Source organism: Gadus morhua, chromosome 4 (assembly GCF_902167405.1).
Source record: "Gadus morhua chromosome 4, gadMor3.0, whole genome shotgun sequence".
NCBI classification, from domain to species: Eukaryota; Metazoa; Chordata; class Actinopteri; order Gadiformes; family Gadidae; genus Gadus; species Gadus morhua.
Genome location: NC_044051.1, coordinates 20591367 through 20604810, shown reverse-complemented (window position 1 = coordinate 20604810; position 13444 = coordinate 20591367). Strand labels below are relative to the sequence as shown.

The 13444-nt window shown below is 41.9% G+C and overlaps 2 protein-coding genes across 2 annotated transcripts in view; both read left to right on the top strand.

The window, feature by feature from the left end:
* The window catches only part of tln1 (talin 1), a 43373-nt gene extending 37928 nt beyond the window's left edge, over nucleotides 1-5445 (top strand). The window contains exons 55-56 of the mRNA XM_030354311.1: nucleotides 3717-3842; nucleotides 4178-5445. Of these exons, the coding sequence (XP_030210171.1) occupies nucleotides 3717-3842; nucleotides 4178-4309 (258 nt within the window). The 3' untranslated portion in view covers nucleotides 4310-5445. The remainder of the gene's footprint in view (nucleotides 1-3716; nucleotides 3843-4177) is intronic.
* A 492-nt stretch (nucleotides 5446-5937) lies between these two features.
* Nucleotides 5938-10990, top strand: tpm2 (tropomyosin 2 (beta)). Its single transcript, XM_030354310.1, has 9 exons — nucleotides 5938-6238; nucleotides 7336-7461; nucleotides 7750-7883; nucleotides 8619-8736; nucleotides 9000-9070; nucleotides 9456-9531; nucleotides 9994-10056; nucleotides 10208-10277; nucleotides 10651-10990. The coding sequence occupies exons 1-9, from the start codon at nucleotides 6125-6127 to the stop codon at nucleotides 10731-10733; spliced, it is 855 nt and encodes a 284-aa protein (XP_030210170.1). The 5' UTR covers nucleotides 5938-6124; the 3' UTR covers nucleotides 10734-10990.
* The last annotated feature ends 2454 nt before the right edge of the window (nucleotides 10991-13444 follow it).

Below are 13444 nucleotides of genomic sequence, written 5' to 3'. Positions count from 1 at the left end.
TATCACGGCCAAAAGCTGTGTGCGCCTCCAGACGATATTATGAATCTCAAACGACTGCGTCGGGTTCTCCGACGTCTCTGGTACTTCCACGTCCACATCAATCTGAAGCAGACTGAACCACGACATGGAGGAGAAAGGGATTGTTGCCCGTGATTGTTGACCGCGATTGTTTCCCGCCGGAGCCTCGCTGCCGAGGGTCCACCGCCTCGGTAGGAGGCAGCGCCGAGGCGGTGATCCCTCGGCAGCAGGCGCGGGCAGCGGAGAGCGGGAAGCGGGGCTCATCGGGAGACAATCACAGGCAACAATCTCTATACCCTCCATGTCATGGTTCATGTTCTTCATGTTGTCAAAGCCAAAGTTCCTTTCCTCCAACTCCTTCTCAACTATGGCTGAGATAACCCCCACTACGAGTCTCGTTGTTGAAATACCAGAGACGAGAGTCCCATGTGTTATGCGCCATAACACCAACAACAGAACGGTTATCCAAATAACAAAGAAGTGTACAACACTTGTGTTACTGTGTGTGTAATCACACACACACACACGTGGCACTCGTAGCTCATTGTCTCATTGGCGGGCGAAATTCTCTGGGCGGGCAAGGCAGAGAAAGGGGAGGTAACTTGGCCCCTTATGACGACATATGGGGCCACATTCCAAATCAGCGCGCCTGATCTTCCATTTTTTCAAAGGCGAGCAGGATACCTAGTGCTCGTTTTACACCTAACGCAAGTTTTAGCTGGGACGATAGGCAGGGGAACTCATATTAATGTTAGAGAACCTCATAAAGTGAGATTTTCATGACATGGGACCTTTAAGACTCGTATCTATAGTGTAATGGCTGATGAGATCAGATGTCGGGGGCGGGCGGGTGAAGGAGGGAGCGAGAGAGAGAGAGAGAGAGAGAGAGAGAGAGAGAGAGAGAGAGAGAGAGAGAGAGAGAGAGAGAGAGAGAGAGAGAGAGAGAGAGAGAGAGAGAGAGAGAGAGAGAGAGAGAGAGAGAGAGAGAGAGAGAGAGAGAGAGAGAGAGAGAGAGAGAGAGAGAGAGAGAGAGAGAGAGAGAGAGAGAGAGAGAGAGAGAGAGACGATTTATTCCCGCCTCTATATAAAATAAAACAGTCTCTGACAGATGTCGGCGAGCAGGCATTTTTGAAATGCTGATAGTGGGCGGGACTAGGAGGACACATCCAATATATGTATATACATGTTTGTGTCGAGGTACGCATTTGTAAAAATGACTGATGTTGTGTTATCGGCCGAAGGCTGCAGCATCATGTGACCTGAAAGAACAGTTTGGCTCTGATGATGTTGGAAAGGGTCAGGTTTTGCTATCTACGCTGCCCTCAACCAACAGAGGTCAACTCCCTAATGCTGACTTCGGGTCAACACAATTTATGATTTTTTTTATAATTGAGTAGAGTAGTAGAGCTACATCTGATCTCATGGGTTGTCCCAGAAGCAGCATTCACCCTTTCACGCATCTTAACACTTTGAACAAAGTATGTATTAGAGGTGGCAGACCACTTTCCCTGTCAACTCTAATGCGTACGTTTTTTCAAAGAAATAAGACGATACAATTGCAACGCTATCTATGATGTATCAGAGGTTGATAAGGCCTCCTAGATAGTAGGGATAGTGCTTTACAAACAAGAGCTTACAACACGGTGAAACAAATGTTTGCTGCAGGACAATTGATGGGGGAGCCAGCGCTGGTGGATAATAGGCCTACTGTCTCAGGTTACAGAATTTCCTTTATTTGTGCAGCTGTCGCATCGAGATTAGTAAAGTCTATATTTAGCATACTAGAGTTGTGCTTTATCCATAGCTACTGCAGTTGTATTTATTATCATAGAACTGGCTGATATACTTGTGTGTGTGTGTGTGTGTGTGTGTGTGTGTGTGTGTGTGTGTGTGTGTGTGTGTGTGTGTGTGTGTGTGTGTGTGTGTGTACATCTATGTATGTAGGCAAGCACTGAATACATTTTCACATGTATGCATAGTGTTTTGATATCATAGTCATGGCTCATTGTCAGGTATTCAAAATGAAAGGGATTGACAGTGAAACCTGAACAATGCTGTCTGGTTTTAGACTTTACCTCAAGCTAACTGTAACTGCCACACTGCCTGGGCAATGCCGATGTCAGGCAGAACATAATAACAATGATAATAATAATAAAAAGCGTCCCCAACCTGTGGGCGATGGAGTCCCGTATTGGCGGCGGTGAGGGCTCGGTGGCTCCGGGCCGGCCCCCAGACGGTCTCATGTTCTCTAATTCAATCAGCAGGGTCTTACCTCTTCCAGGCTTGACCTTGCAGCTGTCGCATGGCTAATACCCTTATATTTCTGTCTATAGCTATATCTATGACTGTATCTATGGAAACAAAATACCTTTTGAGAAGGGACCTCCATTATTATAAACCTTTGTCCATAAATACAAATGCCAAAGCATTATGGACTTAGATCGTCTTTTTTGACCCGTGTTCTATTTTGGATGTAATGTTTTAAGTGTACCACAGAAAGCTATCGATAGGGTCCGTCGCAATGTTGGTCTTAACGTCTACAGAGACAAAATGTCTGATTAGTATTGTTATTATTATGAATTCATTTAATTATTTAAATATATTTTTGTAGCCCTTGCAAGGTTAATATAAGGCGGAACAGCACTGTTACAGCAACATAGACGGGTTGAAACTCAGTGGTTCCTTCTCTGAAAGCCAAGTCTAGTTTATTTATATGTTTGCTGGGGCTTTGCTGTTCCTCTCTGGCAGGATAATAGGAAGACGACCCTTGGCCCTCGCCTGCTAAGAGAGATCCTTTAAGAAGACACTTAGAGAACAATAGAAGCTTTTGTTCTTTGACAAACCAACATCACACTCAATGTCAGTGTGGAGTGCAACGATTGCCGAATTACTGAAATTATACCAAATAATTAAATTGATTTAGTTTAATTCACTTTTACTAACGCATTATGAGGAGGTTTAATGCAATGCAACAGCCGTTGTATTGCTTTTGTCAAACAGCTTGAGCCGTGCCTTCATCAGCTGAGCCTTTCAGCGCAACACCCGGTACAGAAGAGCAGAGCAGCGTGGCTCTTGGCCTTCGATAGGTTGTTCTGGTGCCTTCCATACCAGAACAATGATGACCCTAATTAAGGTTTTTTAATTTGTACATGCAAGCTATTCTTCTGGTTTGCAAATGTGACAAAAAGGCAGGTGGTTTTTACCCAAACAGATGACCCAGTTTTTAAACTGCTAAGCATAATTATCCCATGATGGCTATATATTTTTAGTCAATGTAAACTAGCCACACAGTGTTTGAGGCTGGTATGCGCCACAAAGATCAAGCCTTCAGGGGGGGTCATGTGTGTGTGGCTCCTTCCATGTGATGCCATCCACACAACATCTGCACATATTTATTGTCAGTCTGTCTTTCCACATTTCTTTGTCTTTAGATTATGAACCATTTAGATCACAAACCTTTTAGATGCAATAAAGCCATGCAGTTAATATCCAACAGTGATGCTCTTTTACAACAGAATAACTAACAAACGTCCCAACGTCAAACTGCACTCGCTCATTCCAAGTTCTACTTCAGATTGAACGTTAATGCTAAATGTTATCCCTGTTTTATCTAGCCTAATAATTGTGTCCACAAGCACATATTCAGCATCCAGTCCTGGTGTTCTTCCTCCAAATTCACTGGTGTTTCTGCGTTTCAGGCCGCCGGAAACGCTGTCAAACGAGCTTCAGACAACCTGGTGAAGGCGGCGCAGAAGGCTGCGTTCGACGCGCAGGACGACCAGGCGGTGGTGGTGAAGAGCAAGATGGTGGGCGGTATCGCTCAGGTGAGAGCACCTTGAACAGCCGTGTGTCTGTGTCTGTGTGTGTGTGTGTGTGTGTGTGTGTGTGTGTGTGTGTGTGTGTGTGTGTGTGTGTGTGTGTGTGTGTGTGTGTGTGTGTGTGTGTGTGTGTGTGTGTGTGTGTGTGTGTGTACTGCATTGAGGGGTGGCTGTCGCCCTCCGTGGTTGACACCGCCGTCAATGTGTGGATGAATGTGGGGCAGTATTGTAAAGTCCTTTGAGTGGCCGCTGGTTAGAAAAGCGCTGTATAAAAAGGCAGTCCATTTACCATGCAGTCCACAAGGTTGTGCTTCTGTCCTGACGTACCTGACCTCCTCCAGATCATCGCGGCCCAGGAAGAGATGCTGAGGAAGGAGCGCGAGCTGGACGAGGCCCGCAAGAAGCTTGCAACCATCCGACAGCAGCAGTACAAGTTCCTGCCCTCGGAGCTGCGCGAGGACGGCCAGGACTAGTGAGGTCAACACCCTGTGGTTGCTTAAGATACGGCTTTGACAAATCATGTGCTCAGGACGCCACTATCCGCTTCAGATCACGCAAATATAGTATTATTTTTTATGCTCAAGTCCACCCTTAGTATTCGGAGCGAAACGATACGAAAACAACATGAAAAAAATGAAGCAAAAGATCAAAGAAAATGTTGTATGGTTGCGTTACTGTTTTGATCACGTACGCTTTGATATGGTAAATGAGTTGAACGTTTTGTTTATGTATCCACATTGCATGTCTTTATGAACTTTATTTCTTTGTTAACTTTCTGCCAATAACAAGGCACCCTATGTGTTAGTGCCACCCTACTGAGAAAGAAATGCATGGCTTTAGTTCTGTAACACGTGCCATGTTTCCTATATGTGTTGAGAACACTCTGAACAAATACAGCACTTCTTGATATAAGGGTTAGTGTTGTAATAAATTACTTTGAGATTCAAAACCTCTCACATGAATTTTGTTAAAGTACTGATTGAGCAGAAATGTATTTTATATTGGATTTTATATAGCTAATGTTCATCCATTGGAGTTATATAAATAGCTCTATAAAAGCAATTGTTTTGGTTGGGACCAAATGAGTTATGGACTAAATTGAATTAAATCTATAATAACTTGTATATTTCTTGATTCTTCCTTGTCGTTTTTGCTCATGATAAAGTAATTATTGTTTATTTTGCAACAGGATGTTTTGACTTTACTTATCCAGGTTGTTGTTCAATGCATTTGTAACTGGCATCTGACGGTAATCAGAAGATGTCTTTGTTGTATTTGTATTAGTTTGTTTCATTTGTTTCATAACATCAAATCACCTTTCTTAGGCATTCTAATTGTGTTGTTAAATAAATGACAAAATGCTTTTGCACATAATCATGAAATGCATATGAGGAAGCAGATTATCGTGTAATATTTTGTTTTTTTATCTTGGCCCTACTTGATATAACAAAAAACGCGTATCCGGAATCCATATCAAACTTATTGATTTGCATATTCATGCAAAGTTTCAATATATATGTCAATTTGTTTTCAACATTTTATATATCAGAAAATATGCAACTTTCAAGGCACCATTATATTTTTTTCAATAAAGCTGTTTTTCCTTAAACTGCTCTGCCCAATTGTTATTTTTTATTGTGTGTTAAGATGTCCTAGATTTACTTTTAAAATACTAATAACCCCCCCTGATATAATGGTTAGTTGTCTTTGAACAAAGTATACACAGAGGGAGGTGTTTTCCATTGTATGTTTCATGTTTGTTGTTCAAAAAAACGATTGTAAATAAGTAGTTATGCAGTATTTATTCATTAATGCATCTATCATTCACAAAAAAGAGGCAGAATTTTAAACACATATAAATAATCAGTTATCACTATGTGTTAAAAAGAACTCCATAATGACAATGATTTACTTCTCATAAAAGCCAATAAGTCCTGATGCACTGTTGCACAATGAACGTACTTCATTACCAACAACTGTCAAGCAAGTTATTAAAAGTTATGGAATATGTATGGTCTAAAGCTGTTCCTAAAATGGTCAGCATCTCTGCGTGTGGACCCAGAGGCCAGGACCAAATGTGGTCCTCTGACATCATTCACAGTGTAGAGTGACCGGCGCTACACTCCCCTCACTAAGCCTTTCCCTGCCAGGCTGTTCTCATCCCTCTGCATCAGTTGCCCTCACTTGCCACTTGAGTCTTTCCCCTCTGCAGGCTCGTCCCACGCTCAGAGTTCAGAGTTACAACATCCTTTTTTCTGTTTAGTGAGAAGTAACAAAAAACAGGCAAGATGGAGGCCATTAAGAAAAAAATGCAAATGTTGAAACTGGATAAAGAAAATGCCATCGATCGGGCCGAGCAGTCAGAGGGGGACAAGAAAGGGGCGGAAGATAAATGCAAACTGGTACGTATAAAAGAGACATTCAAATGAATGATGTGTAGATACACATCAATTGGATATAGATGATGTGTATGCATTTGTGTGTGTGCATGCCCAATAACAGGACAGATATCCTTGATTAAAAGGGTTAGTTTTCAACGGGTGGTTTTATATTTGAAATGGTCTTTATACCATTTTACCTTTTAACTACATGTGTAGAATCCCCAGTCTGCTAATAGGCCTACTCTATAACACTAAAGATAATATTTGTATAAAAACTCACCCATTTTGCTTATTTATACATTTTTATTCAACGTAACCTGAGTAGGTGTAGTAGTATAGCGTATACAACTCAACCTTTTACACTTTCCCAACTCTCATTTCTGTGTGACTGAGGCATGACGAGTGATGGTCTATTTTAGTGTTCCCTTTGAAACAGCCCTACCTCCTGTGAACTGCTGAGATAAAAGGATAGGCTTCTTTTTGGGCTGCATTAAAGTTCCACACTGACAGCAGCGGGATCAGAAGTATCCGCGGCTATTTCTGACCCCCAAGATGCCATGCTTAACATAACTGGACACTAAAGCTGATCGTATTGTGCCTGGAGAATAGAAATTGGCACAATGTCTTGAGAATGTTTGGGTCATACGTCAGAATATTCCCTAATATTTGATCAAAAATGTTGACCATATTTGGGAACATAAGAAATTTAGAAAAACTAGAATCCTTTTTTTACTTTAATTTACACAATGAAATCTTCACAATCGATTTAATGTTCTATCAACTTGTGCTCAATACCAGATAATGCATCTTTTATGCGTTTAGGGAACTACACTAGATTAGGGTTAGGCTACATGACCCAGCTAGGCTAAAGGTCAACAGTTTACGTTCCACTCTATTCATAAATTACCAACCTGGTCATATAATTTGCATGTTTGAATTTCATAATCAATACTAAATGAGAAAGTTTATCAAAAGTTTTACAGTTCCCTAGATAATATTAATATCTTTCAAATGTAAAATAGCTTGGAAAAAATGCTTTGAAAATTATACTCTCCTACGCTTTTGTAGTTTTTGTTTTGTGTTGTCTACTAGTTCATGTTATTCCACATGTCTCCTAGCTAGAAGAAGAGCTACTGGGCCTGCAGAAGAAGCTGAAGGGCGTGGAGGATGAGCTGGACAAATACTCAGAGTCCCTGAAGGACGCGCAGGAGAAGCTGGAGCAGGCCGAGAAGAAGGCAACAGACGTAAGCACAGAAAAAACAATGTTTACACAAACTCCCCTGTTCGTCTCTGAGATGTCTGCAATGGCGTCATCCACATAGCAAAGTCTCCCCCTGAAATTACGGTCTTGGGGAGTCACACCAAATGTATCGTCAAAATGTAGATTTTAATAACATCTTTCTCTTTATTCCCATGCAAGTCACTACTCTATGATCTGTTCAAGTGTACAATGAATCCCTTAGTATTCAGGGTTGTGTTGGAGATGAGAGAGTGTGTCAGTTATCTTCATCCTGGTGCTCCCTGTCCCCCAGGCTGAGGCGGAGGTGGCGTCCCTGAACAGGCGCATCCAGCTGGTGGAGGAGGAGCTGGACCGAGCACAGGAGAGGCTGGCCACTGCCCTGCAGAAGCTGGACGAGGCAGAGAAGTCTGCAGATGAGAGTGAACGGTAATGCTGGGTTGCTCTCTCACTCTCTCCTCTTCAACTGCTTATCCGGGGTCGGGTCGCGGGGGGCAGCAGCTCCAGCAGGGGGCCCCAGACTTGCCTTTCCTGGGCCGCATTGACCAGCTCTGACAGGGGGATCCCGAGGCGTTTCCAGGCCAGTGTGGAGATATCATTTCTCCACCTAGTCGTGGTTCTTCCCCGAGGCCTCCTCCTTGGGGTACTGGGTTGTTATTTCCTTCTTGTTAAGAGTCTTGATGAGGTTAGAAAGCGTATTAAGACAGATCAGTAACAGACCTTCATTTCATAGTTTTTTTTGTGTAGAAGATGTTTCTGTAAGTCGCTCAGATGAGTCAGTTGGTACACACAGCAGTTTCCCCCTATGCCATAAAACAAAGATATGGTCTTTTGAAATCAAAATTGAACTTCACCGTGATCTACTCTCACCTAGGCTTGAATGGGTCTGAGGACCTGGCTCTGTGATTTAGCAGACTTAGAGGAGCTGATCTGAGGACCTGGCTCTGTGATTTAGCACACTTAGAGGAGCTGATCTGAGGACCTAGCTCTGTGATTTAGCACACTTAGAGGAGCTGATCTGGGGACTTAAGAACAAGTAGGCAAGCAGCCCCCAATTCATACCTAACCCTCACTCTATAGACTCGTTTTGACATTCTTGAATAGCAAATGGGTTATTTTTTGAGCTACAACCTCACATGACTGAGGATTTCTTGCTCTCTACAGAGGAATGAAGGTGATAGAGAACAGAGCCACAAAAGACGAGGAGAAAATGGAGATCCAGGAGATGCAGTTAAAGGAGGCCAAACACATCGCTGAGGAGGCTGATCGCAAATATGAAGAGGTGGGTTTTTACATGGGTTGGGTGTGGGTTGAACCCTGCCCTGCAATCAACTCAAGTCAACATTTAATCAGGGAATGTCTGCTTTAATTTCAGCTGAATAAAACGTTGAAAGATCAAAACTCTATCTATCTATCTCTATCTGTCTGTCTGTCTGTCTGTCTGTCTGTCTGTCTGTCTGTCTGTCTGTCTGTCTGTCTGTCTGTCTGTCTGTCTGTGTCTTTGCTCTATTTGTTCCTAGCATCGTTGTGTTTTTCTCGTTTCAGGTGGCTCGCAAATTAGTGATCCTGGAAGGAGATCTGGAGCGCTCTGAGGAGCGGGCTGAGGTGGCCGAGGCGTAAGCTATGCACCTTTGAATGTCACTTGATAAACACATATAAACATACGGTAACATATTGTTTCTACATATAGTTCTTTAATCAGTCACAATAATAACTCGACCCAACTGAGACATGGACTCTACCTGCCTTGCTCTGTAATTGTACTGGTATGTAAAGCATACATTGGGCTTAGACTACGTTTATCAACAATGATTAGATATAGGTAACTTTAATCAATAACTGTATTGTTTATTTTTTTGACTTTGAGCATTTTGTTTTTGCACCCTTGGAAGGTTACTGACCAGTCAGGATTCAATGGCTATTGTCTAAGTAAAAGTAATGTTACTGTTACAGCTTCATGCTGTTGATATTCTGCAATCTGATAGATTTTTCGTTACTCAGAAAATCGGGTGACCTTGAAGAAGAGCTGAAGAACGTCACCAACAACCTGAAGTCCCTGGAGGCCCAGGCTGAGAAGGTGCGGTAGTCTGCTAGCTTGCGTCTGTTTCACACAACACCGTGTCCTGCTCTGTCCACTTTGTACTCAGTGCTACGTTCTACAGCACTCAGGAACCACTGATCAATCCACACACTGACGAAGACCATCAAAGTCAGCGGTAGAGATAGACATGATATTCACTTTCCAACTGAAAGTACGATCGATTGAATGTTGAAGTTCCTTGAGAAACTCTATTTCATTGAATTAGAATTATCATTATTATGATTCTCATTATTAATATTAATACTGGTTTACTTCATATCTTCTTCTTTCTTGTGGTTATTACAAATTATTATTGTGATATAAGCATCTAATAAACAATTAGCAATGATCAAAGATCAATGTCTACTTTCAATATGAATGTGTTGTATGTATTATGAATATTAGTGAACCTACCAATTGGCTCACTATTTGATTTCCAATTTATTTTTCTGATTGTAGTACTCACAAAAGGAAGACAAATACGAGGAGGAAATCAAAGTCCTAACAGATAAACTGAAAGAGGTGAGTTTTGAAGGACTTTTCCTTTGCTATTTTCTACATTTTTCTAAATAGAACGAAAAAGATGGTTGTGTAGGAGAGTCTTGTGTGTGGGGGTTTCCCTAATGGGATTACTTTTGAATATATTCACAAATACTGAGTGTGCCTTCCTCAGGCTGAAACCCGTGCTGAGTTTGCTGAGAGGTCTGTTGCCAAGCTTGAAAAGACTATTGATGACTTGGAAGGTTTGTACTTCACTGTGGCCCCTTGGTCAGCCTTATCTTTAATAATCTGCCATTCCATTTGCATGGGAAAGGCTCCTTGGAAAACCTTTATTCCATTGAAAGGACGTGTCACTGTTAAAATACATACAGTTAAAATATCTATATCTATATCTACCTATAGATATACAGTATAGCTATATATATATATCGTTATAAATATTTATACATCTCATTTGAAATAGTTTTATAATTCAAGAAAATACACAGATATGTCCCTCACTTACTAAAATGATATCTTATCGTATTTCAAATTTCCCATATTTTTTTTTTGATTTACTGTTTAATTTCTTCCTATTTTCTAATGCATCCTAAATTACTTCTATGCGTTCTGCAGATGAAGTCTATGCCCAGAAGCTGAAGGGCAAGGCCCTGAGTGAGGAGCTGGACCTGGCTCTGAATGACATGACCACCTTGTAGATTCATCTTCACCTCCAAGCTTCCCTTTGCCAAATCCAAAGCCACCTCCTCGGATAGGAATATTACAGTTCAAGTATGGATCGCAATCCTGACATAGTAGTAGATTTAACGAACTACTTATTAACCGCTGCCGCCTTAATGTTTTCAGTGGTACCTCAATGCTCTTCTGATATCCCAGTAACATCTATAAATATGTACTTACATTTAATGTATTTCCTGTAATCACCGCTTCCTTTAATAAAGATCATGAAGAATTCTCTTGATTATTCCAGATTGTGAAGGTACATTTTAGAAAACACCATGACTTACTGCTAGGATCTGAAGCGAACAGAGCTGGCTTGGTCAAGCTTTGGATGGGAGACCCGTTGGAGCGTGTAAATGTGTTGCAGGGCCAGCAGGGGGCACTCATCCCTCTGGCCTATATCCCCAATACCCGAAGATAGAATTGTATTGGATGCTGTTTGTAAACTTCTGCTGCAGAAAAACGTGCTTCACTTGTTTCAGATTTAGCTAAAGCTTTGCTTAATTTTTCCTAGATTTAGTAAATAAACAACCCAAATACCCTGCCATTTCCATTGCCCTTTTTCACATAATATAAAATCAAAGTTATATGTTCCAGCTAAATCCACACCTTAAATCTAAATCTACATTATATATCTAAATCTAAATCTGGTACCTAAATCTAAATCCTACATCTTAATGCTTAATCTGAAACGAAATCATATTGAAAAATCCTTCAACACGTAAAAACTAGGATCGCCTTGGCAATCCAGAAATGTAACACTTTTAAATCAACGTTCAAACATATTCATAATCATGCATTTATTGAAACGAATGGGAAGACAAGGGCGACATCTAGAGGGTGATTACCAAACACACAGAGGCAAATGGACGCAGTGGGACAGAACACATTTCCCCCCACTATAGGAAAACCTCCTGGCCATCTTACTGGATGTGTACGTTTGTGAAGAGGGGCAATCTCTATGCAAGGCACTATAGAAGAAAGGTTCCAGGGGGTAAACTTATCACTTGCTTGCACACGCACAACAAAAACAATGTTTTTGTAATGTGTAATTTATTCTGTGTTATGCCATACATCCCCCAGTATAGGATTCAGGCTGACCCGCCGGGGTCATGGTCTAATGGATAACTGAAAAAACAGAAAATCCAGAAAAGCATAAACCCTATGACGATTCACCACATGATTTAGAGCCTGTATTCACTTTGGGACAACCATGTCATTGTTCACCGAATTGGACACTTCGTGCAGTCTCCCAGTATAGGATTCGGTCTGGCCCCAATGGGTTTTCCACTCAACCGATCGCCTATTTTAGGCCAGAATTTCACAGTTGCTTATAGCAATGAAAATGTATCTACTGCAAAGATCTGATAATAATTGAAGAGGATTAGGGCTACATTAATTATTTTTTTATTCTGAGTTTAAAATTCGGAATTCTAAGAATAAAGTCTCAATTCTGAGAATAAAGTCAGAAGTTCCCAACAGGCTATCTGTAAGGAACCAAGTTCAGTCACATGTCACATTGTGACATACTGGACGGGAACCACACACTGATTGAAGAAGTGAGAAGGAAGTTTTTGCTTCTCACAGGGGACCCTGTAGACAGAAGAGGATGTGGCCCTTATCCTTTTCCGTAGGTAATAGATACATAATCCTACATAATCAGATAGTAGATGTCCTGTTTAGGATACAACATGAGTGTTTGGGGGGGCGGAAGGTGATTTAACCTGTGGAACATTGACCTGAAATAGGCATTTCAGCCATATAATCTGAGAGTGGGTAAAACCCATTGGGGCTGGACTGAATCCTATTGGTGGACGCTACGTGAGGGGGTCAATATGTGTGAACATTAACATGGCCCCAAAGTCAATACAGGCTCTAAACCAGCCTTCCTTTTTCTAAGTGTTTAAATGCGAATAAGGTCACTCATGACTAGAGGAGAATAGGGAGCTGTGAATCGGGAGAGCTTCAGCTTCGCTGGCTGTAGCTCTTGTGCAATCAATGCAGAGACTTGTTGGATCACAGCCAAATAATCAGCCCTGCAGTGTTCCTGTAGAGCCTTGTTGAAGGCCACCTCGCCGTTCAGTTGAAGGTGCTCTGCCTATAACACAGTGATGATTCTACTGTTACCTGTTGAACCTCCCTGAAGGAGGGAAGTCGAAGAGCAGCACCTGGCGGTTCAGCAGAGGCTGAGACATCGACAACACAACAAGACTGCATGTTCGGTGACAATGTACCTGGGTTTCCTGCCTAGGATCAATGTGTGTGTGTGTGTGTGTGTGTGTGTGTGTGTGTGTGTGTGTGTGTGTGTGTGTGTGTGTGTGTGTGTGTGTGTGTGTGTGTGTGTGTGTGTGTGTGTGTGTGTGTGTGTGTGTGTGTGTGTGTGTGTGTGCAGGGGTGGACTGGGACAAAAATTCAGCCCTGGCATTTTCTGTCCAGACCAGTCCACTACATTATCAGCACTAGGGGTGGGACGAGACGAACGGGAAGAACCCTGTATGTACTTTATTAAAACAATTTAATCAAGTACATACATCCTGCTATTTGCACTGCAAATAGCAGTGCAAAATGCTATTTGTGTCTCTTGTGCTGTTGACAAGGAAGGTGAGAAACCTGAACAGGAAGTTAACGGACATCCTGTGGTCGCTGCATCTCCATCCCCCATATCTACATAGCTACAAAACGCTTGTTA